The sequence below is a fragment of the Artibeus jamaicensis genome, unplaced genomic scaffold, assembly GCF_021234435.1.
Source record: "Artibeus jamaicensis isolate MK-2021 breed Jamaican fruit bat unplaced genomic scaffold, CSHL_Jam_final contig_1132, whole genome shotgun sequence".
NCBI lineage: Eukaryota > Metazoa > Chordata > Mammalia > Chiroptera > Phyllostomidae > Artibeus > Artibeus jamaicensis.
This window is the reverse complement of record NW_026521221.1, coordinates 7173901-7198636: the sequence shown is the minus strand read 5'-3', so window position 1 is coordinate 7198636 and position 24736 is coordinate 7173901. Positions and strand designations below refer to the sequence as shown.

At 45.2% G+C, this 24736-nt stretch overlaps 2 protein-coding genes and 1 pseudogene across 4 annotated transcripts in view; 2 read left to right on the top strand and 1 right to left on the bottom strand.

The window, feature by feature from the left end:
* Window positions 1–768: 768 nt before the first annotated feature.
* On the top strand, window positions 769–17738 carry RMDN3 (regulator of microtubule dynamics 3). 2 transcript variants are annotated; one of them, XM_037161717.2, is made up of 13 exons: window positions 769–860; window positions 1247–1440; window positions 3152–3344; window positions 3676–3819; window positions 10523–10808; window positions 11781–11883; window positions 13860–13920; window positions 15537–15612; window positions 15768–15845; window positions 16081–16179; window positions 16498–16551; window positions 16683–16763; window positions 16998–17738. In XM_037161717.2, the coding sequence occupies exons 1-13, from the start codon at window positions 784–786 to the stop codon at window positions 17049–17051; spliced, it is 1500 nt and encodes a 499-aa protein (XP_037017612.2). In that variant the 5' UTR covers window positions 769–783; the 3' UTR covers window positions 17052–17738. The 2 variants fall into 2 exon arrangements, with proteins under 2 accessions (XP_037017612.2, XP_037017613.2); XM_037161718.2 differs by lacking the exon at window positions 769–860 and adding an exon at window positions 925–945.
* Window positions 14750–14858, top strand: LOC119061330 (uncharacterized; annotated as a pseudogene).
* Window positions 17739–17822: 84 nt separating the features above from the next.
* The window catches only part of RAD51 (RAD51 recombinase), a 30781-nt gene continuing 23867 nt past the window's right edge, over window positions 17823–24736 (bottom strand). For both annotated transcript variants that reach the window (XM_037161715.2, XM_037161716.2), the window contains 4 exons: window positions 21813–21926; window positions 21329–21458; window positions 20976–21097; window positions 17823–19455 (listed from right to left, as the gene is read on the bottom strand). In XM_037161715.2, the coding sequence (XP_037017610.1) occupies window positions 19332–19455; window positions 20976–21097; window positions 21329–21458; window positions 21813–21926 (490 nt within the window). In that variant the 3' untranslated portion in view covers window positions 17823–19331. The remainder of the gene's footprint in view (window positions 19456–20975; window positions 21098–21328; window positions 21459–21812; window positions 21927–24736) is intronic.

Sequence of the window (24736 nt, the reverse complement as noted above, 5' to 3'; positions counted from 1 at the left end):
TAAAAAAAAGATTTTATTTATTTTTAGACAGGGAAAGGGAGAGAGGAAGAGAAACATCAATGTGTGGTTGCCTCTCAAGCGCCCCCTACTGGGGACCCAAAGCATAACCCAGGCACGTGCCCTGACTGGGACTGGAACTGGCCACCCTTTGCTTCACCAGTCGGTGCTCAATCCACTGAGCCTCACCAACGAGGGCTGCATGTCAGTTTTTCTTTTTTAGAAGGTGGGATTTTAGAAAATTTAATTTTTTTTGGGGGGGCTTATGTGTGCGTCTATGATAAGACTTTTTAAGTACAGAATAAGAGTTTTTACAAAGCTGGCCCCGGGAACTCAGGGACCTTTTGTGGTCAGCCACCAATTTATCTGGTTTAATTTGTTCTAATTTAAATTGCGAAAGGCGCTAGTGTCTAGTGTTTAGTAAATGGTTTTCGTAAAAATGCATAAACAAATTAAGCCCAAATGAAGTCGGAGTTAGAGAATGGGTTATTCTAGGCGGAAGCGACAGTGGACGCGAAGGCAGAAAGATATTCTGGAAACAGCAGATAATCTAGCGTGACTGGAGAGAAAAGGTAACTCAGCCGGCCACACCGCAGGGTTTCTGCTCGAGCTTCCGCCGCAAAAAAAAAAAAGAAGGAAAAAAACCCCAACACCTTCCCCCCCTCTCCCTCAGACTCGTTTCCTTTTCCCGCTGGTGTGCTGGCCCCGCCCCGGGAAACAATTTGGGCGGGAGGCGCAACCTAGGTTGGTCATCTCACCGCGCCTTCCTAAGGTCGCGAGGAGTTTATGGCGCCGTTTAATGACGTAACGGTCATTGACAGCGTGAGGCGGTGGCAACTGCTGCTATGGTGTGGAGCGGCCAGGTGAGGGTCTGAGTTTATTCCCAGCAAGGCCTTGGCACCTGCAAAGCGCGCGGGGGAGGCTAGAAGTTTGCTGCCAGGGCGGCGGGTGCGTGGTGGGCAGCGTCGCGAGGCTGGAGGGGAGGGTTTGGAAGCCCAGAAACGTGACTGTAAGATCAGGGCTAGGGGGCGTGTTGGAGGAGAGGCTCTGTCCACGCTGGGTGAGAGGCGCAGTAGTTAGACTCTGGGGCTGGCCGAGTCTCAGGGCCCGGATTGGGGTGAGGGTAGTTGCGAGCTCAGGGTATGGGCAAAGAGATGTCTCCAGGGGCTCGGCGGGGCGGTGGGTGGACCACGCTCACGAATCTCTCTCCCCGTGCCCGCTTGCTCCCGGTGGCTCACGCGGGCTGCAGGTGCATCATGTCTAGATTGGGGGTCTTGGGCGGCGCCCGCCCCGGGCTGGGACTGCTCTTGGGCACCGCCGCGGGCCTTGGATTCCTGTGTGCCCTTTACAGCCAGCGATGGAAACGGACCCAGCGCCATGTCCAGAGCCCGCACCTGCCCAACTCACTGGACCTCACGCAGACTTCAGAGCCCGGACGCCAGGGTAGGAGCCGGTCCGCTGATCGATGGGCCGAGGAACCAGGCTGCCTTTAGCAGAGCCTGTGGGACAGGACAAGGAAGGCGGGTGCCTGAGAGTCTCTCACCTTTTTGAAAAGCTTATTGATAAGGAAAGCATTCTCCCTCTTCTGTACTCTTTCTCCTAAAATCCCAGGAAAGTATATTGTGAAAAGGCTGTTTAGCTTTCACTTTTAGGACTGGCCACAGTGGATATATATATAGCACTTTCTTAGTGTTGGGTGCAGTGTTTGATAGGTAGAGGAAAGGTCCTAAAGTAGGCGAAAGGAAAAACTAATCTCGGAGGAATTCAAAGTCCTGAGGCTTACGTGTGAAATTACATATTAGAATTTGAAGGGAACCTTAGAGACTATCTAGTCCAAGTGTTTTTATCCTTCTTATGATGGAATCAAGATTTTAAAAAGATTGTGTTACTTTCCCAGTGGTTTTCCTAGTGGTTTGTTTGTTTGTAATTCCTTAGCAGTAGTCCTGCTGAGGAGGGGAGAAAGTGGCCATGTTGCCGGGGATCGTTCTTGCTCTGCAGTCTTGAGCACTGGTGGCTGTGTATTGTAATTTGGAGTAGATTATTACTATTTACCAGATTTATGCTTGCTGGCCTGTGGGTTCTGCCTCCCTGATTTCTTTCCCATTTTTATATTTTCCAGTAAAATTGCCTTAGGTAGCACTCAGTTTGCTGGCATTTACTGTTAGCATTTACTCAGAGCTCATTTCAGGGCTTGGTGATGGTGTTTTTCCAGCGGGTTTTGATGGGCTTTTTTCAGGGTACCTTTTCTTTCAGTAACTGTCCTTTTTCTCTTTGCTCCTCTCTGATGACAGTAAAAGAAGTTCTTGAGAGGAGCTCAGAATTTTCTTTGCTATTCTTTTTTCCTTAAAAAATTATTGATTTTAGAGAAGGAAAGTAAGGGAGAGAAAAAGAGAAACATTGATTTGTTGTTCCACTTATTTATGCATTCATTGGTTGCTTCTTGTATGTGCCCTGACTAGTGGTTGAACCTGCTACCTTGGAGTATCAGGATGATGCTTTAACCAACTAAGCTACCTAGCCAGGGCTCTTTGCTATTCTTTTGGAAGTGAAAGATCAGAATTTGAGTGAGCTCAATTTTAGTCTTGCTGTGTGGTTGGTAATGACTGGTATTTGGGCATTATATACAGGCACATCTTGTTTTATTGTGCTTTGCGTTATTGCACTTCACAGGCATTGCTTTTTTTTTTTAATTGAAGGCAAGGCCCTTCACCAGCAAAAGGTTATGCCTCACTTTATTGTGATACTGGACTTATTGCAGTGGTCTGGAAACAAACCTGCAATATGTCCAAATTAGGCCTATAGTCAGGTAAAGGTTTTTCTTTTATTCTAGCAGGGCAGCCGTCCAGAATTTGAGGAATCTCACTCCTGCAAGCATTTTATATCATCTGCCATTGCATGCAATACTGCCAAAGGCCCTGGTGTGGGAGATTCATAGAACAGCAGCTGTTGCTTGTAGATTGGGACCTCGATGTTTTTTTGGAGAGTTATTTGGTACTTGTTAATGGGACTTAGCTGTGAACATAAGCTTTCTGAGCCTCGAGGGTTTCTGTAAATTGAACTCCAATGAGAAGCAAATGTTCTTGAATTCTAGGTGCAAGATCTTTTCCTTACTATGTCTCATGGACATCACTATCTCCTGCCCTCCTTCCTTCAGTGAGGCCATTGCGGGCAGTTCCAGGTGAGGCTGGAGATGCTGCGGTGCTGCCCAGCCTTCCACGAGAAGGGCAGGAGATGGTGCTGGACCGCCTGGACTTTGTGCTGACCAGCCTGGTGGCTCTGCGGCAGGAGGTAGAGGAGCTGAGGGGCAGCCTGCAGGGGCTTGCTGGGCAGATTGTTGGGGAATTTCGGTGAGTAATACAGCTGCCTCTCCTACCTCTTCCCCTGCCCCTACAGCTTTTGCAGTTGAGCCTTTTGGCCTTTGCCCTCCATCTCTAAGGAGGAAGCAGACTTATAGCTTCTAACCTAATTGGCAGGGAAGCCAATTATAGCAGCTGAAATGCTTCATTCTGACTAACCTGGTCTGCCCTGGCTTGCCTAGGGGGCTGCCATTGTTGTTTTCCTGAGTGTAGAGACCCACGATTTTCTCTGTTCTTGGCCCTTTAATGAGGAGCAATAGTAAGAGGTTCCTTTGAGGGGAAAGACAGGCTGGATGGGGCCTCATGCCGCCCTGCCTTTCAGATCCCACATGGAAGAGAACCAGAGAGCGGCCCGGCGGCGAAGGCTCCCCTTTGCCCGAGAGAGGAGCGACTCCACTGGCTCCAGCTCCGTCTACTTCACAGCCACTTCGGGAGGTGCCTTCACAGATGCTGAGAGCGAAGGCGGGTGAGTCGCCTCTCCTGGTGGTAGCTGTGGCTCCGATCAGGTTGTTTTGTAAAGGTAATGTTTATCAATGGAAAATTCATACCAAGTTGCTATAAACATTTTTTGGAACAAAGTAAAAGTATAAATAAGTACAGAATAGCTGAAATAAGAAAGGCCATCCATCTCATGTCATCTAGAAGAATGGAGATGTCAACAGTGGCAACTACTTGCATGTTGCTTTCCTCTGAGTAGGCGTGTTTTTTATGTCATCATCATGTACTTGTTATTTCTGTTTTCTTATAACATCAGCCACAAGAACTTTATTTCCCTCACTGAGCGCGCTCCCCTTCCATAGAAGTTCTCCTGTTCCCACAGGGAGGCTTGCGCCCTTGCCGGCTGTACAGATGGGAGGTGACTGAGCCAGTAATTGGGGCCCAGCAGGTCTGACCATACACCTTACTGGGAGGGCGAGCAGCAGGCAGGAGTCTTGTGGAGTCTCCAAACTTGGTCAGGCTAAAACTTTGGATTTTAGACTGTAGTGCCATTTTGAAACTTTGGTCCCCAGCATGAAGTCTGAATAAACTTCTCTGTTGCAATGCCTGATCCTGTCAGTGGCGGCATCTGCCCTGAGCGCCAGCAATCCAGGTGGTCTGCTTGAGGTCTCCTCTGCTGACCTTTCTTCCTCCTCAAGGAAGAGATTGGTGCAGAGAACACCCAAGCCTTCTGTCAGGTCAGAATGGCTGATTGAGCTATAAACAGGCCTTTCAGGATGATCTTTGCAGCGTTGTCCGTCTTTAGCTGAAACACCTTATAACGACTGGTTATTCTTCCTCTGTGATGGACTGTGCTGAGCACCTTAGAGGCATTTTCTCACTGAATCCTCATGAGGGTACTGCGGAGTAGGGGCTGTTTTTCTGTTTCTCAGAGCAGACTTGAGGCTTAGTGAGGTTGATGCCTTGCCCAAAGTTGTACACCTACCAAGTTCAAGCTTAGCTGGGCTCATCTGCAAGGTGCGAGGGTCTGTGATCTGAGGAATGGCTTGGTCATCAGCGCACAGAGGGGCTCTCACAGGAAGACCTGTCCCGTGCAGCCCTTGGGAGTTCTTCCCAGTGGCCAAGGGCTGCCGCAGCTCACTGCCCATAGTAGTACTGCGTGTTCAGTACATCTTACTCAGGAGATTTCAGCCTTGTTTTCTTGTTTGGGCCATTATATTCTCCTGCCTCTCCTCATTTGGTTTTCTAAGAAAATTAAGAATGGTGTTATTCTTTTTCCATGTCACTGCCATTGGGCACCCGTGCTAGATTGGATTATAGCCCAGGGGCCTCTTGAAACAAGTGAAGTCTTGGTACAGCATTTGGGCTCCATTCATGACTATGGATGCCTGGGTTATCTGATCCCTATTATCTGTATTCTCAAGGGCAAGTGGAGCTCGCCCTTTTCTGTTCAATTTACCTCATAACTGGGCTGAGAGATGCTTCCCGAGGGCTGTTTTTTGGGGGGGGGCAGAAATGAAATATTCGACACATCTGGATTGAAAAAAGGACAAAATGGTCAATAATGGGCCCTGAGACTTAAGGAGCATCTCTCTGCACCCAAGGAAGCAGGTCACTTGTGTGGAATTGAGGAATTGAGGTTTGGATTTTGTAAGACAGTAGGACAGGAGAGGTCAGAGCTCTGCCCAAGACCAGGATGTGGAACTCAAGGTCCTTGGTGATTTCTAAGAAGTTATACAAATTTCTGTGGGCAGCGAGAGCTAGTGTTTAACCTGGGCAGCTTGTGGGTGCTCACTGGGGCTCCCGTAAGGGGCAAGACATCCCGCCTGTGATGGTATGAGGGGGCTGGTAGCTTCCTTCATTAGAACTCCAGCAGGGCCACCCCATGACTGACTGTGTCATGTGGAAGCCAGTGGGGGCGTGTGATGCAAGACTCTGGTCTAGCTGGCTGCCATCTGGGGCAGTGGCCATAGTGACTAATTATTTTTGCCATGGTGAGTGCCACGTAGGTCAAGGGGAAATAATGGGAGGAGGCCTCAAACTCTGGAATGACTTTGAATGTGTGGGCCCGAGGGAAGGAGTGCCTCTTTCAGGGATGAAAGGATAAGAATATTGGGTGGTCTATTCATCTCCACGGAAAGCTGCATTCCCTTTTCCCCTCGGGAACGGACTGTGTGGCAGAGGCAGAATCACTGTGTGGGTCCGCTATAATCCAGTCTGGCACGGGTGACCAATGGCAGAATCACTGTGTGGGCGGAGCATTGTAGCAAAGACAGCTTAATTCCCTCCCTGTAAAGACCCAGCTTGCCCTAAAACACCAGCTCCTTCAGCAGGCTTTCCAGGCAGCCCATCCAAGAGGGATTGCCTGCGACCTCCTCTCCTTCTTGGGTGTTTGTCACCTCATTTAGGTTGGTGTTATCTTCTGCACACTGGGAATGTCTTAGGGTCGGGGCCCATACCTGCTTTGTTTGAGTGCTCCGGCTGCTCTCTCTAATGGGCTTAGGATGTTACAGAAAGAAACTTAATTGCCAGGAGGGGAGATATGCGGAATCGAGTCCTTGATCACTCAAGGAGTGGAGTAGGATAACTCCAGGCTGCCCAACCCACGGTGGAAAAAGTGTGCTCTGAATGCACAGATCCAAACGGTGTTTTCAAAGGTCCCTGCCGGTCCCTTGCTGATCTCAGAGGCTGCAGGGCATACCACACAAAAGGGCTGCCCCTTTCTCTCTGGTAGATTTCTCCAGGTCTGGGTCGGTGGGCCAAGAGGTGTGAGCACGATGTGAATATAGGGATGGCAGCCCGTGTAGCTCTGGCACATGATCAGTCTCTTCTCAAGCTCTGGAAGCCCAGGGGGCTGAAGTCAGTGCTCACTCAGCAAGTGTTTGCCCACTGCGTGCCAGGCAGTGGGGCTGCAAGTGAGTGAGGCAAAGCTCCTTAAAGGGGGGCTGAGGTGCAGTAACACCTCCTCACTGCGCCAGCCTCGCTGGAGTGTCTCTGCCTCATAGGGCTCTACCGTCTCTCACTGTGGACGGCAGCGAGGGCCCTCCTGACCTCTCCTCCTCCTTGGACTTTAGGACCCAGAGGGATCACAAACTGGGATTTTCCTCCTTCCTCTGCTCCCTGGAGAGACTCCTGATGCTCATGCTCTAAGCATATGAGGAGAGGTCCTTTCCTGGGAGACTCTTGATTTGACCTCCTGATTGACCAAGACAGCCTTCGGTCCGGCAGGGAATGGGGTCTCCCCTCCTTTTTGAAACTGGAGGTGATGAGACCCAGATACTCCATTCACCCATTTGCCTTTGGGCCTGGCTGACTAGATCAGGGCGTCACTGTCCAGGCCCGAGGACTGGGTTGGGAGTTTCTCTGGGATGCCCCTGTGTGGTCTCAATCATCACCACTAGGTTGGTTGTGAAATCTGATGCCACTTTTCCTTGTCCCTTTATTTTTTAAAGATTTTATTTATTTATTTTTAGAGAGAGGGGAAGGGAGGGAGAGAAAGGGAGAGAAAGAGAGGGAGAGAAATATCAATCAGTCACCTCACGTATGCACTCTGACCAGGAACTGAACCCACAGCCCAGGCATGTGCTCTGACCAGGAATCGAACTGGAGACCTTTTGCTTCCTCGCACAATGCCCAACCGACTGAGCCAGACTAGTCACGGTTTTCCTTGTCCCTTTAATTTCTAAAGTTCTTACTGCAAATTGCTAGAGGGGAAAGATAACTTGATAACTTCTTAAAAAGCAGGGTAAAGCTAAGGTTTTAAATACCTTATAATTTTTATAGTAGATGTTACTAGGGCCCTTTTCTTTGGGGCCTCTGGAAGCTCCTCTATAAAGAAGCAGTCAGTGTGGATTGGATACCAGGTCTGATTGCTCACTTGGTACCTTCTAGATGGAGCCCGCTTCCCTGCCATCTCTGGCTTTCTGGCCTTGCACAGTGTTCACCCCCTGACTTTAGGCTGCCTTTTTTTGTTTTTAATTTTTTTTTTTACATTTTTTTTTTTAAATCTATTTCTCCCATCCCACCCCACCCCACCCCGCCCGGTCTCCCCCCACCCTCCCATTCCCCCCCCCAGTCCTCATCTCTGTGTCTTTCATACTTGTTCCTCATGTTTTTAATTTTTATTTATTGGTTTTAGACTTTAGAGACAGAGGGAAGGCGAAGGATAGGTAGAAAGGGAGAGAGGAAGGGATATATATGAAGTCTGTCCTGAAAAGTCCACCTCTTGTTGATATAATGAGAATGGTTTGCACGACATTGATGTAACCTGGCAGCCAAGGGGAGTGGACTGGAATGCACATGCGTGAACTATGATGACTTCACTGTACTGGTCAGTGGGGCTGGTAGATGCCACTAACTGAGCATGTGTACTGTGTGGCCATCACATTCAAAATGACTGAACTAGTAGAGCAACAAATCCGCATCAGATTTTGCATTAAGCATGAACATTCCTCTGTGGAAACTCTTCAGGCAATTCAGAAAGCTGCAGCTATGGGCAACTGGTGATTGGCAGCTTAATTTTGACAACATGCCCGCTCATGCATCACGTCTCTTGCAATGTTTTTGGTGAAACATCAAATCACCCAAGTGACCCAGCTCCCTTAAAGCCCGGATTTGGTGCCCTGTGACTTCTGGCTTTTTCTAAAACTAAAATCACCTTTGAAAGGGAAGAGATTTCAGACTGTTGATGAAATTCAGAAAAATATGATGGGGCAGCTGATGGTGATTGGGAGAGCTGTGTGAGGTCCCAAGGTGCCTACTTTTAAGAAGATGGAGGCGTTATTGTCTTATGTACAATGTTTCTTGTATCTTCTTCAATAAATGTCTCTATTTTCATATTACGTGGCTAGATACTTTCTGGACAGACCTCATATATATTAGATTGGCGAAAAACTCCATATGTTTTTTCTGTAAAATAAAAGACATTTTTCATTTTCACCAATAACTTTATTGATTTGGGTATTTTGATTATGTCAGCCATCTCCCACTTGGTATAACATTCATTGTTCTCAATTAATGTCTTGATTTGATCGCTATCAACTTCAACTGGTCTACCTGACCGTGGAGCATTGTCCAGTGAGCAATCTCCAGTATGAAACTTCACAAACCACTTTTGACTTGTTTGATCAGTCACAGCACCTTCTCCATACACTGCACAAATCTTTGTGTTTCAGTTGCATTTTTGCCTTTCATGAAATAATAAAGCACAATATGCTGAAAATGTTGCATATTTTCTTCCAACTTCAATATTGACATGGCTACACAAAAATTCACCAATTTTGATAGTTTTTAAAAAATGCATGCTGATATGACAACTGTCACAATACAAGCTAACAAAATTATTTCACATGAAGTTAAAGACAATTAAGCACTAATAGAGCCATCTTATGGAAAAAAAATCAAATGAACCTTTTGGCCAACTGGGGGAGGGGGAAAGAGAGGGAGAAAAATAGAAAAAAATCGATCTGTTGTTCCACTTATTTATACACTCATTGGTTGCTTCTTGTATGTGTTCTGATGGGACTGAACCTGCAGCCGTGGCATATCTGGCCAGGGCCCTAGGCTCCTTGTATTGAATTTATTTGTAGGTGCTTCCCCTATCTCTTCTTTAGTTCTGTTTTGCTCCAACAGTAGGGATCCTTTCCCTGGCTCTCATTCTAGGATGGAGGAAAGCTCGTCCCTAAAGGTCTTCTCATGTGCTTCAGAACCTACATTTCCTTACTCAGTCTGGAGGCCTCTCTGTATAAGTCTTACTTTCTGCCATGCTCAGTTTTTGTCCGTTTCAGTTGGCAGTTAGGAAAAACACCCTAATCAGCTGCTGGTAGAGGCCAAGATCTGAGAGAAACGTGGCTTTCTGTTCAATGGGTGCATCAAGGTTGGGGTTCCCTAGGAGACCCCTGGCTTATGGTGGCCTCAGGTACTTTCCCTGGGGTTCCGTTTGCATCTTCCTCCTCTCCTGCTTCGAGCTACAAATGGCCCTTTCTACACCCCCAGCAATTCCAGACATTTCCAAGGGCTACTCCTGTTGTAGTTTAGGTTTGGTTATTGACCTGGGATAGAGGTACACATTGAATTGAGAAAGAAAATGTAAATATCTGGCTGCCCAGGACCTCCGAGGCTGGCACCCACCCACCCATGTTGCTTCTGACAGGTGCCTTTGTCTGATAAAGCGAAAGTGATTGGCCAAGAGCCAGCAGAGCCATCTAGCTCAGTTCCCCTCCACCTACTTTACAGTTTTGTTTTTTGACTTTTCCCATTACCATACCCCCTAAAGTTTTTATCTTAAACACTTACTTCTTTTTTAATTATAAGAATATATGCTCACTAAAGCAATTGTATTAAAAGATAAAAAACCCCTTTTAATTCTTCTACCCTGAGAGGTTGACTGGCAACATTTTGGTGCATACCTTTCTAGGCTTTTCTTTTTCTCTATTTTCTGGCAGATTTGGTAATAGCTAGAGCATGGGGTTCTCATAATAGCCCCTCACTGTCACAGCACCTTCAGAGTTGGTCACTCTTCCCTTAAATAATTTTTCCCAGCCCATAGTTCTCATAGGAAGCTTTGTCTAGAGGACTAGTTTTTTGCCCCTGAGTGAGGGAGAACATTTCTTAGTTGGTGCTCTGGACAACAGTGTCATGGAGAGTCCCTCTTTGTGGGTAGGGGATAGACCCTAGAGCTCTAGGGGTGAATGATCCCTTCGTTGACCTTGTAACTTACATTTCTCTGTCAGTTACACAACAGCTAATGCGGAGTCTGACTATGAGCGGGACTCTGACAGGGAGAGTGAAGACGGGGAAGATGAAGTGAGCTGTGAGACCGTGAAGATGGGGAGAAAGGATTCTCTGGACCTGGAGGCAGAGGTGGCTTCAGGCCCGGTTCCCAGAGCCCTGGAGGCTGAAGGCTCCCCTGACTTGGAGGATGTGCTGCCCCTCCTACAGCAAGCTGATGAGCTGCACCAGGGTAGTGAGCAGAGCAAGCGGGAGGGCTTCCAGCTGCTGCTGAACAACAAGCTAGTGGTGAGGCTCCAGCTGCCTGTCTGCCCACCCCCTCTCCCTGCTGACTTCTAGGGAATGAGAGCAGGCTGCTGTGGTTATTGACCCTGCAAGGTGACATGGGAAGGAAAATGAGGGTGCGATGGCTGGTTCTGCACCTGTCCCCCAGGGTTGAACATCCTCCTCCAAGGGGCTAAATGCCACCCTTAGGGGCCTGGGTTTACTGCGTGCTCCAGAGCTTCCTCCTGAGGGCAGTCCCCTGCCTTCTGTGGAGTCACTGCAAGAACTCCACCTGTCACAGTACAGGGAATATGCAGAGAACTGGAATGTCCTTTCTTTTCCCTTGAAGCAGAGCCCAAGCTGCACACCGTTTGAAGTTAACACCAGGGATAAACGTGTAGCTCACTCAGCTGCAATTCCCTTTTCCTCCGGTTCATGGCCGGGATTTATGTTCACCCAAGTATATAAATGTCCCCCAAATTGGAATTTTCCCTTTTTTGGGCATTACTGCAGAGTGAGGGCATTCTGGCCTGCTGATAGTATAAAAGGAAAGGTCAACTCCAAGATGTAAAGAGGCACAGAAAAAGAGACTTAAAAAAAAAGATTTTATTTTTAGAGAGGGGAAAGGAGGGAAAGAGACATCAATGTTATGGTTGCCTCTCGCACACCCCCTACTGGGGACCTGGCCCACAACCCAGGCATGTGCCCTGACTGGAAATCAAACCAGTGACCTTTTGGTTCGCAGACCAGCACTCAATCCACTGAGCCACACCAGCCAGGGCAAGAAAAAGAATCTTGCTGACACAATGAAAAAAAAATGTGAAAATGCCCAGGAAATGAGAGGCAATGTGGCAGGACCGCATAAAACTGGCCTGTCAGCATTTTTAACACAGGAAACTTAAACCTAGGGTGTGGGAAGGCCAGAGCCCCAGAGAAGGAAGCCTCTTCGTTCTCTGAGGGAAGAGGCACCTCCATCCCTTTCTGTTTGGTCTGTAGTATGGAAGCCGGCAGGACTTCCTCTGGCGCCTAGCCCGGGCCTACAGTGACATGTGTGAACTCGCTGAAGAGGTGAGCGAGAAGAAGTCTTATGCTCTTAATGGTAAGTGCTAACAGGTTCCTGGTGGGAAGGTGAATGACTGTGGGGGTGGAGCCAGCCCACGTACTTGGAGCCCAGAGGAACCAAGGACATACAGACTGCCATGGCAGTTGTAGCTGTTACTTACTAGGGATTAACTCTGGCTCCCAGGGACCCCTGCATCCTCGATACAGAGAACAATCTCTGCATGTAATTATGATCTGGGAGTGTTTTTAGGAGTACTTGTATCCTGTCAGCGTAATTCTTTGTTCTCAATTCCCAAGCACAAAGAGAGGGCAAAATCCCCTATCTTAATTTGAAGAGTTTTGCTGGTTTCAGCTGTGGGGCGGGTGTTCTAAGAGATGTATGGAGTGTTATTTGGTGAGCACCTGCAAGTAGTAATTTGGGAGAACACTGCTAGCTTAGAAGTCCCTGGGATCTACTTGGCAACTGTTGCCAACTCCATACCCTAGGGAATAGAGGGCACATCTAACTTATGTCAGGCTCAGGGCTCATCCCTCTCTGCCATTAAGTCACTGAGAATCCTGCTTTAAAAAGTGACTGATTTTGTGGGGAAGGTGATGTGTCCTGCCTCGCCACACACCTGAGGCGTGCACCATCAGTGGGCCTCCACGCCTTGTGATTCCGTTAGTTATCTAAAATGGGTTTGTCTACTTTCCCACTTTTATAAGTACAGTCTTGTAAATGTTACTGAATCTTTGAGGATACTGATTAGTTCTTGGTTTATTTTGGCTATCTATAAGAACCTTTCCTTTCCCTCTGGTCATTGAGCATGTCTTATTAGGAGCCCCCATAGCCAGCATTGGTCTGGTTTCCCAAGCTTAGCACCCTGGACAAGCTGGTTCCTGTTGGAGGTCAAAAGGCTGTGCAGCATCTTGAGAAGCCCCACTCTGGGACCCTAGCTTTTTAGGACCATCCTTGCTGGGTCTACAGTTCTTCATTTTGTTCTACCTCTGGAAGCTGGACCACCAGGAAAAGCTATTCTTTGGGATCATAGGAGTTATCTGTTCACCCCCGTGTTTAACTTGGCAGGGACTGTGTCTCATTTTTAATTTATTTTCCTAGTGAGATAGTGCTGTGAAGGGGAGAGAGAGAAATCCCTTTAGAGACAATGCCCCTCATTGGTGGGGGCATATAGTCCTTCTGTTTGGGAAGGGAGATGGAAGGTTCTTATCAGTTCTCTTAAAAATGTATGTTGCATGTACAACATACCATAATTACTGTCACTTAAGGATGAAGAAACACTTCAGATTAGCCAATCTACCATTCCAACACATGACTTTTGCTTTGTTTTAATCAAAGGAGTTCTCTGTTTTGCAGGGTGTTCTTTTTTGCATTGTGTAGGTATGATGGTCCTCATCTGGAGGGCTCCATGCTCCTTGTCACTCTAGGGGACCCTTGTCAAGAACTTTCATGTGTTTAGGCCTTAATTTCTTTGTTAGTCTCGGTATCTAGAAAACTTAAGACTAAAGTGAAAGTCGCCTCTGGGCATACCTCAGGCCATTTGGCTTTGGTGAGGAGTTTTGGCCTAGAGCTGTGATAAACGTTCTCAGATCACTGATCGGTCCTTTTGAGAATTTTTGAAGCTGTGGACCCTCTCCCTGGAGAGACTCATGGACATCCTGAAACCTGTTCACAGACCCCAAATAACTGACCCTCTATGGTCAGGTGTATTGGGCAGTTTCAGATCGGCTTTGGGTCCCTTCATGTTTGAAGTCCTGTGAGCACATCAGTGAGTGTTGTAAACACAAGCTAGCTGGGTCAGCTCATGACAGAGAGCAGAGAAATGCAGTGCAGCAGAAGCCATCCCTCAGAAGCTATTTGCAGCTTTTCACTCTGTTCAAGTTCACAACTATTTCCAAACAAATCCAGGCTGGGTAGGCATCAGTGAGAGCTGGAGCAGTCATTCTTTCCAAAAGCCCCTCTTAGGAAGTGTGCTTGGGAGCCTTTGCCAACTCTGGACCACCTTTGTCTTATAGGAAAAGAAGAAGCGGAGGCTGCTCTGGAGAAGGGGAATGAGAATGCTGACTGTCACCAATGGTAATGCCACGCAGGGTCCCAGGAAGAGCCAGCAGTGGAGGGGGAGGGGCTTTATGGACTGATCTGGCCATAAAGGCATCTGCCAAAAGAACCAGGAGAGGGAGCTCTGGCCTTTACTTCTACACGCCCTACCCTACCCCCAGGTGGGAACTAGGGAAGTTTTCTTTGGCAGGTGCCTTCAGGATGAGGCAGGGGAGAATATAAGCTTTATTTTTTTCCTGCTGGGGCTTGGAAAAATGAGCAGCTTTGTAAGCCACCTTAGCTACAAAACTTGCGGGTTCTTGGCTCCTCTGGGAGCCAGTTTGCAGTCACCCTCCCCTGCACAACACCTCTTCCCCTTAGCTGCTCTCTCTGGCTGGTGGTGAGTTTTGGCTTCTTTGCTTGGCTTGCAAGAATAAGTGGATGTGAGTTCACCCCCAGGAAGTTGTCAGTTTCTCTGCTCACAAAAACAGTGGCCCTGTTTGTGGTCTCATGTGAGGCAAAGTTCTGCCAGTTTGCATGGGTCAGGGCCAACCTGTGTCCTGGTCCCAGCACCTCCGAGTGTTAATGGAAATGTTCCTTTCCTGCCTCCTTTCTTCCCATCTCTGTCCTCAGACTGTGAGTTGAGAGAGGCTTTCTCTGTCTGTTGCTGAAACTTTATCTCTGCAAGGCGCCTTCTCAGAGGCCAGGTCAGCACTGGTTCTAGGGTGTCACAGGTGCTCCTTCTCTGTGGGCTTCCTGGATTCCCAAGAATGGAAATTGGCCTCATGCTTTCTTATTGTTGGAAAACAGCTATTGGGACTAAATATGGAAACAAGCCTCTGGAAGTATCTGATAGAAATACCCCCAGGGCTCCAGGTGCTTACCACAGGCTGTTCTTATACCACCTGTACAGAAAGAGCAGAGCAAACCCACCCCAGGCCCTTCGCCTGGTCTGTATTGTGAATGGGGGGACATGGAGGAAAAAAGTACCCCCAGATAATTGGTGAATATATGAAAGAGCACCTTGGGCCTTTAGACACTCATTTAATGTCAGCTGTGCCCTGGAAACAATGCTGGAGGGAAAGACCTGTGTTTTTCAACACAAAAGACGGGAAGCTGGTTGGCTGGCCTTGTCCCCCTGGAAGGATGTGAAGGACTGAAATCAGAGGCCTTTCTTCCTTCACTTTGTTGGTTCTCAGGTTAACACCAGAAAATTCCTAGACCATCTCATCCCAATTTGATTGCTCCAGAGTACAGCTGGTATGTGTATACTGCCAAGGCTAATGAGACCTCTTTTGTACTTGGGTATCTTACCCTATGATGCTGATTATTAGAGAACTGCTTTTTAAGTTTTATGATACCTATGTATACTCATTATGAGAAATTTGTTGGACATCTGGATAAAGAGCTTGCCAAAATTAAGAATAAGAGAGATTTACTGTGGAGGACCCGGCTTTTTTATACCCAATATGTATACTTTGGAGAGCCTACCACTGTATTTGCAAAAGAATACGAATGGGAACACAGGTCTGTGAAAACACAAATTATCTGCAGATATCTTCAGCTCTAAGTTGAGGGTGCAGGGGTGGTGCCATTAGGCCCCGGGTGGGGAGTCATCCTGCCCCTCCCTGAGCTTGCCGCTGCTTCCCCCTTAGGTATGCAGTGCTCTGTGGTCAGCTGGCTGAGCATGAGGGTATCCAGCGGCGCATCCAGAGTGGCTTTAGCTTCAAGGTGAGGAAAGGCTTCTCTTTCCCTTGTGCTGCCCACAGCCCCTGCTCCATCTTAGCTCCTTGCGAAGGGTGTTTCTTCTGCCTCCATGACTCGCCCCTCTTCCCTTATCAATTCTGGTGTCTGATGTTAGTTTATATTTACATCTTTCCCCTCAGGAACATGTGGACAAAGCCCTTGCTCTCCAGCCAGAAAACCCCATGGGTCACTTTCTCCTTGGCAGGTGGTATTACCAGGTGAGCTAAACTTCAGGGCTTAGTATAAGGATCCTTAGTGTCCTGTGACGCAGTGACATCTTGCAGTGAAAATTTGGGAAGCAGGGGCCTCAGTCTGGCTCAAGTGCATTTCCTCCGAATGCAGTTATATGATTGGACCCAGCCCTGACCCTGTTTTTCAGTACAGAATATGCATTATTTCTAAAAATACTTGCTAAAACTTTTTATTCATACCTTGATCTTTTTTTGGTGACAGGTTGCTCACCTGAGTTGGCTGGAAAAAAAAACTGCTGCAGCCTTGTTTGAAAACCCTCTCACTGCTACTGTGCAGGATGCCCTCCAGAGCTTCCTAAAGGTATTGGGGGGCGGGGGGGGGGAGGGAGAAAAGGAGGGGGGTAAACAACAGCCAAAAATGCCTGGGTTACATCACTTTTCCTAACAACATTGTTTGGAGGCATTTCTGGCAGGGGGCAGTTCTGTTTGCCTATTCTATGGGAAAATCAGAACCATCTGGAGAGCTTATTTAAATAAATAAATAAAAATTATATATCTCCATCCAGCCCCAGACCCACTAAATCAGTCTCCAGGTAGAGGACTGGAAATCTCTATAACACTTCAGAGCCTGATCTGAATTTGGGAACACCGTACTGAAATGTCTTCCTCCCTCCTTCAGGCTGAAGAACTACAGCCAGGATTTTCCAAAGCAGGAAGGGTATATATTTCCAAGGTAAATTCACCTATTTCAACACAGATGAAAAGTGTGTATGTTGACAATATTCTGAAAACTCCTAAAGCATACCTACTTGTGCCTTTCTAGTCTGCTGGTTTCTCCCAGGTTTCACTATTGTCTCTTCTCAGTGCTACAGAGAACTAGGAGAAAACTCTGAAGCCAGACAGTGGGTAAAGCTGGCCAAGGAACTACCAGATGTCACTAATGAGGTAATGCTTTTAAGAACTTTTCTAACACTGGGTTTATCAAGTCATTCCTGGACCTTCTCAAGAAAGAAAATCTTCCCTCGAAATCTCATTTCCCTAGAAAAGAGTCTACACTTTTGCATATAGGTGCTATGATAACAGCTCAGAAAGGAAGCAAAGGGCCCTTCTTAGGTACCAGTGATTTGGGAAATGTTGGCTTAGATTCTGGGTCCTAGTCTCATTCTCTTGTTTCCCTAGGATTCAGCTTTCCAGAAGGACTTGGAAGAATTGGAAGTAATTTTAGGAAACTAACCACATTACAATGGCCTTCATGATTTGGGAGATATCACTGCTTAAGGGGGATGAAAATCAAGTCTTTTTCCCCCTTAGTCCCTGCTTAGATCAGGAAACTGAGCAAGACTGGTTAAGGGAGTAAGTATCCTGACTCCTGGGTCTAACCAGTACCTGCTACCATCTTCTTACCCATTGTCCACTGGTTACTTTATTCTAATTGTTCAACTAATCTGCAATTAGGAAAGTACTTAAGCCTGAGTTTCTGTTGTAATCTCCTGTAAGTGAATTCTTGAAAAATCAAGACCTGTTCTAGGGTTGAATGTGGGTAGAGAACTGAAGGCCTCCTTCCAACTCCTGGTAACATGAAAGAACCTCAAAGAGCTGTAAAGAACAAAACACAGAACTTGTACTCTCTAACCCCATCTTTTTCACTGATTAATATTCAACACCAAAGTACATAGTCCTAAAATCATATCCTACCTATCAAGGTAAAAGGAAGGGTCAGGGCAGTCCATGGATATTGCCCTCTTTTTACCTATCATGTTGATTCTAACTGTATTCCTGGGCCGAGGGGCTGGACGTCTTGGCTGCTTTTGGAATGACAGTCGTGCATAAGGCTTATGAGACAGTAAAATGATGATATGAGGAATGCCTGGAATATATTTTGGTACAAACTTAAAATAAACCAAATTTGATTGGAAGCAATTATATTCCCCTATGTTTATTTGTTATCAACTCCTTATGCTTGACACTTCCATAACTGTTACCTGCTACAGAGGCTGTTGTAGACTAGTAGAAAGCACCAAAGAGTTTAGAATAGGCTCTCTGGTTAATGCTATTTCAGTGAAAATTTTATTTATATGTAAAATAGAGGCAGAGAGCTGATTTTTAGCCCAATAAGGCCTATTCCACGTAAGCAGGTGTTCCCTGACCCACTTTGAGGCAGCAGCACAAAGCCTAATCCCAACTATGAGGAAAATTAAGACAAATTTCTAAGTCAAAGACATTTACACTTTATAGGTCCTAAAATACTGAGATGCTTTTATACAAGAACCAAACTTTCATTCCAGAATCTGTCACTGTGGCTTTATTCTACCACCCTAGGTATGTTTTTCGGTAAGAGAAGACCTGCGAGATACTCCATTTTTAAAAGCCAGGAAACAGAATTGCTTTTAAAACAAAGCTGCATCAAATTGTATCCCCCTATGTGCACTGGGGTCAACACAGCACCAGTAGAGATTTCACTGCCTTTCCTCCCAGTACTAGCAGAGAGGCCTTCTGAAATTAGAAGAGCTTGTTAAAACCCATCCTAAGTAGAAGTTTAAAGGGGAAGAAGAGTATATCAACCCCCCTGAAGTAGAATAACCCAGGGAAGCATCAGAGTTCTACAACATGAGACTTTCGGAATAAAAACAAAGGCCACAGGAAGCCATGGTACATCCATCTTGTAATAGTACACTAGGTTGAAGGACAATAAGCTCAATCATCTGAATGTAGGACTTCCCTTTTAAATTTCAATTTTAAAGCAATAGATACTGACCATCCCTACCCAGTGCCAAAAAGATATAAAGGCCCTATCTTGAAATACTTAGTTTGTTCTAGAGTAACTCTTATAAACAGCAGTCACTACAAATAACTACTTTATAGCAGCCTCACCCTGAATCTACTTAAGCCTCTGAAATGCTTATGATTCCAGAATTATCTTGAGATGCTCTTAGCAGTAAAAACAAAACAAAACTAAGCAAGTAGGTGGTTAATGGGCCAGTGGCACAGCAGGTCTGCTCAGTATTCCTTAACTAAAAACAAATTCTTACATGAGATAATTCAAGCATACAAACTTAAAAACCTCTGTCTGATTGACAGATTTACTGACAGAGAAAAAAAACCTCTGAGGAGACCCATTCCCTTTGCCACAAAGCTGAGACATTTGTTTTCGACATTATTCAGACAGTGAGGAAAGAGCCAGGTCTCCCCAGCTCTAGTTCTTTTGGAGGCACAGCTGTTAGTCACGAGTCAACCACAAGGCACTGTGTCAAAGGTATGCCATACATCAACCCCCCCAAACCAAAGAATTCACATAGAGATTAACACACTCTCTAGAGAAGGAATAAACAGATCCATTTGTGACCACTGACCTGTCTCCTGTTTACACCACCAGAAAAGCTGATACAATAGATATTTCCCCGGAAGCCTTTTTCTGGCAGTCACAACAGGAAGAGGCCCACGAGAAACCCCAGGGAGCAGTCTTCTCCACCAGGCTGCAGCACTTAGGTTCATCACAGGAAACGGCCCAATGATTCAGTCTTTGGCATCTCCCACTCCATCCGCATTGATGGCAAACATAGCCTCGGCCTCAGGAAGACAGGGAGAGTCGTAGATTTTGCAGATTCTGGTTTCTCCTCTTCCTTTTCTCAGGTAAAGTCTGACCCAAAGACACAGACCAAAATACCCAAGTTATTATAACTAAAAATTCTATTCCTGTATTTATGGTAGAACTAAAAATAAGTTTGGATGTATATACTTCTTTAAATGACTTCTGGAATCTTCCTGTACTCCTCGGGGTACCTCCCACCTGGAGGAGACCGCTTCTGCCCTGTCCTCCCCCACCCTAGTGGATTTTCCACATTACAACAATTATTTTCTTTGAGTAAAAAAAAAAAAAATCTTTATTCACTAATTTTAAAGAGAGAATAGGGTTTGGGAGAAAGGGAGAGGGAGAGAGAAAAGAAAATCATCGATTTGTTGTTTCACTCATTTATGCACTCATTGGTTGACTTGTATGTGCCCTGACTGGGGATCGAACCTGCAAACATGGTGTATTAGGACAATGCTATAACTAATTGAGTTGCCTGGCCAGGGACAATTATTTTTATTCATTCATTGAGAATGGAAGGGAGGGAGAACAAGAGGGAGAGAAACATTGATGTGTTGCCTCTTGCATACCCTCAAATGGGAACCTGGCCCACAACCCAGGCATGTGTTCTGACTGGGAATCAAACCAGTGACCCTCTGGTTTGCAGGCAGGCACTCAACCCACTGAGCCACACCAGCCAGGGCTACTTTCTTTTAATAATGAGAGGGAGGCATATTCTTCATATTCAGCTCTCAACATTTGAGGGCTTTAAATTTTTTTTTCCCAAGATTTTATTGCCCTGGCTGGTGTGGCTTAGCAGATTGAGTGCTGGCCTTTGAACCAAAGAGTTGCTGGTTCGATTCCCAGTCAGGGCACACGCCTGGGTTGCAGGCCAGGTCCCCAGAAGGGGGCACGTGAGATTAAACCACACATTGATGTTTCCCCCTCCCTTCCCCTCTCTCTAAAAATAAATAAAATCTTATTTATTTATTTATTCATTCATTCATCTTTAGAGAGAGGGGAAGGGAGAGAGAAAATAGGAAAGAAACATCTATTGGTTGCCCTTCCCATTCCCCCAGCCTGGGACCTGGCCCACAATCCAGGTATGTGCCCTGACTGGGAACTGAACCTGCAACTTTTTGGTTTGCAGGATGATGCTCAATCCACCGAGCCACACCAGTCAGGGCAATTAATTCTTTTCTTTAAAAAAAAAAAAAAGATTTTATTTATCTTTAGAGGGGAAGGGAAGGAGAGGAGGAGAGAAATATCAATGTTTGGTTGCCCCTCGTGCATCCCCTGCTGGGAACTGGCCAGCAACCCAGGCAGGTGTCCTGACTGGAAATGGAACTGTGATCCTTTGGTTCACAGGCTTGTGCTTAATCTACTGAGCTACACTAGCCAGGGCACTTTTAATTCTTTTATGAACTAAAAGCAAACGTGTACTAACCAAAGCATGATAATTAGATTTAGCAAAGACTCCTTTGTCCAATTACATAACAATAGCTTTAACAGGGAAATGTTGAATCTTCACGTCTGCTTCATAGTTAACACGACATTCCAAGATGAAGTCGTCTATTGCATCACTTTACCTGGTTGTTGAGGCGTGGGCAATGATATTTCCTCCAATAGGTTTTTTAGGATCTGCAGCAAACATGGCTGCTCCATCCACTTGGGCTACCACCTGGTTGGTGATTACCACTGCTACACCAAACTGATGAAGAAAGGATAAATGTCATTTTTTGTGGCCACAGACATTCCAGGGACCTTACTAAGGCCACCCCTTTCCCTCACAAACCAATGAATGACTCAAGTGTCTCTTCAGATATCTAACTGATTGATATCTGGATGATCACCAAGCCCTGATGTCCTGGTCTCCCAGCAAGTCTTCTGGAATTCACGGCCTCTGAAAATAGTTATTCTCTGTCACTAACCCACAACTTACCTCATCAGCAAGTCGCAGAAGCATCCGCAGAAACCTGGCCAAGTGCATCTGCCTGGCTGAAAGCTCACCTCGACCGGAATAGTCTGTCCTGTAGAGGGCAGTGGCACTGTCTACAATGAGCAGTGCGTACCTACAGGGAACAAGGGAAGCCTACTTCAGGCTTATGGCAGATTCTGCTTCATTCCTCACTATACTAAAATTCCATATTCACAGTTATACGTAGATGTTTCATTAACATACTTGTGCAGCCTTCATGTCTGAGGTACCATATAACAAGGTAAAATTTCCAACAAGTTCAGGTGGATTATGGCTTCATTTTTTAACAGTGACTTGACTTTAACCACAAAGCAATAATGTCAAAACATTATTGACATTAAATCTCTCCATTTCTAATTCAAGGTACTATCAGTTTGGTTAAATAGCTTGTGTAAGATTCAGGTAAGGGCCCCGGGAGCATATGCAGTGTCTTCTATTGAGCACATACCTGGACTCTACCATCATAGCTGATGCCTGATAAAGCAGCTGGGTCTGGTGGTCTGTGTTGAACCCACGAGCATATGCTACATTATCTAGGACATCACTGCCAGACAGGCCATATCTGGAAGAGAGGAGAGACATTTTTAGGCTACACACAGAACTCAGGCAGATGAGAAGTTACCTGGATGGTTAGAAGTGGTGGTGTTGAAGCTAAAAAACGTTAATTCCTTTCCTATTAGGAAGTCCAGTACAGACAAAGTACAGAGGGAGAGATAACAGCGTTGCTTTGAAGTAGATCTGGCAGGACTTCAAAATAAATCTATTGAAAACTCCTTAAGTATAAATTTCCAAATATAAGGAAAAAATGTTCTGGACAAACCAAGAGCAACATGACAGAATTGAGAATGAAACAAAAAAACAATCACTCAAAGATCTATTAATTCACATAAACTTGTTATATAGGAATAAAACCTAAACAAAAACTCAAAATTCTAAAAAGTTAAACAGAAACAAGTACATTTTTATTGCTAATAATTAAGATAGAATATGTGACATGTATCTACTATATTTTGCTGCATATAATGCACACCTGTGTTTTAGTACTAATTCCCAAGTACAATATGTACTCTTATTTTCCCTAAAAAATTTGGGCAAAAAGCATTATACACGGCAAAATTCGGTAGTATGGTTAAATGATCGATACCTTAATTCATTTCATATCTCAATCATGATTTCCCCCATATGCATTTAAAAAAGGCAAATAGCCCTGACCAGTGTGGCTCAGTTGACTGGGTATGGTCCTGCAAAGCAGAAGTTACCCATTTGATTCCCAGTCAGAGCACATGCCTACGTTGTGGGTTTGATCCCTGGTTGGGGTGTATGAGAGGCAACTGACTGATGTTTCTCTCCCTTTCTTTCTCCCTTCCTTCCTCTCTCTTAAAAAAAAAGGCAAATAAAATATCTCCATTTTCTTAGGACAATCTGTATTTTCTCGCCTTTATAACTGCTACCTAAGACGTGAATGGTTCAATACAGCTTTCATTTTCATTAAATGTACCATAATGAAGCCCCATTTCTTAAAAAATAATTTGATTTATGCATCTATCAAGACTCAACTAACTGCCTGCACTTTCATGAAAACTTCCCTGTACCTCTCAAATATATATATGATTCTCCCTCTTCTGTGCTTCCAAAAAAAATGACACTTCCAAAAGTGTCTTTTTATGGCACTTGTGAGAGGCCATCTTGCCATTCTTTGACTAGATTACAAATTCCCTGGGTAAAGACTAAACTTCTCTACCTAGTACATTTTTTTATAGCTAGTAAATTCTGAATAAATGTTGCTGAGTAAAGCTTTACCTACAACCCATTCAAAGAGAATCATATATGTCACTTTAACCCAGTCATATTTTCATATGTCAACTCATTTCATGATACTCCAAAAATACACTTCCCTTATGTAATATTTCAAAAGAACGTTTAAACAAATCAATGTGATATAATTCTTTGAGAACCAAAAATTCCTGTTTATATTTCTATCAGTCTTTAAAGAAGCAGTTCCTTCTATGTGGAGACTCTGACCACTACAAAAACATACATTACATCAAACTTGTTTTTCTGAAACTTAGCTTTATTAGTTTTTCTCCCAAAAAGAATAGAAAAACAAAAGACTGTTCTAGCACTTGAAATAACACTGCAACAAGCTAAATCTGGCATCATTAGATGCCACCCTATCCAACTGCATTTTCCACACCATACAATGGATTCTTCACATTATGTACTTTCCTGGACACTTTCTCTGATATTCTTCACCATCACCAACATAAAGGAAAGGTTAGTCCTGGCATTAAGTGGATTGATAATGATGAATTATCTGTTAAATCTGGGCATGAAAATAAGGAGATGGAGAACAGAATTTTACCTTGGGATACTGACTAAATAAAATGGGAATAGGAGATAAAATTTTCCATATTTAAATCATGGTTGTAAGATCTTTAAAAAGATTCAAGAGGCCTAAGTATTATACCACACAAGTCTTCTAGTCTTGACTCAAGAAACATAGATCTACTATGAGGAAGGGAGATTATCTTTTGCTACCAGAACATGGATGGTTTACCAGAAAAACAAAGAATTGTCCTGGCATCCTGGGGCCAGGTAGCTGAGGTGGTCAGAGCACTGTCCAGACATACCAAGGCTGCAGGTTTGGATCCCTGGTCAGGGCACATACAAGAACCAACCAATGAATGCACAAATAAGTGGAGCAAATAAATGTCTCTGAGCTCGCTCTCTAAAAACCAGTTAAAAAAATTATCACCTGATGAGTGCTAACTAGATTAAAAAACGATCCTGGCTTTCCTCTCAGCAGTGTGCACAAACGTGACTATGGGGATCTCTGTGCTTAAGTTCCAAAAGCAACATGAAATTTTCAATCCCCAGTTTGGAAAAAAGTTGGTGAGAAATAAGCATCCTCTCTCACAGTGTTTCTGGAACTTCCTCAAAGATACGAATAACCTGGAATACCTATTAAAAATGTAAAAATCCTTGAGCCTAAAAAAACAAATTAAAAAAAAAATAAATCACAATTTTCAGGGAAGACACATTAATTTGTATATTTAACAAATACCTCAGGTGATTCTTAAAAAAATTTTTTATTTACTTATTTTTAAAGAGAGGGGAAGGGAGGGAGAGAGGGAGAGAAACATCACCATCTGTTGCCTCTCACGGCCCCCCAAACTGGGGACCTGGCCTGCAACCCAGGCGTGTGCCCAGACCAGGAACTGAGTGGCAACCTTTTGGTTCACTGGCTGGAGGTCAATCCATTGAGCCACAGCAACCAGGTTTCATGTGATTCTTAACATGTAAGTTTGAAAAACTCTTCTGTATCACCTCAAAGGGGTACTGTCATTCTTTCTTTCATAGTACTTAAAAGAG

Excerpts from the sequence above, each read along its gene's own strand:
- RMDN3 (XM_037161717.2), top strand. The coding sequence starts at position 784 with ATGGCGCCGTTTAATGACGTAACGGTCATTGACAGCGTGAGGCGGTGG. Across the intron at positions 16,180-16,497 it reads CCCTCCAGAGCTTCCTAAAG|GCTGAAGAACTACAGCCAGG; the intron begins GTATTGGGGGGC and ends TCCCTCCTTCAG. Across the intron at positions 16,764-16,997 it reads TACCAGATGTCACTAATGAG|GATTCAGCTTTCCAGAAGGA; the intron begins GTAATGCTTTTA and ends TTGTTTCCCTAG.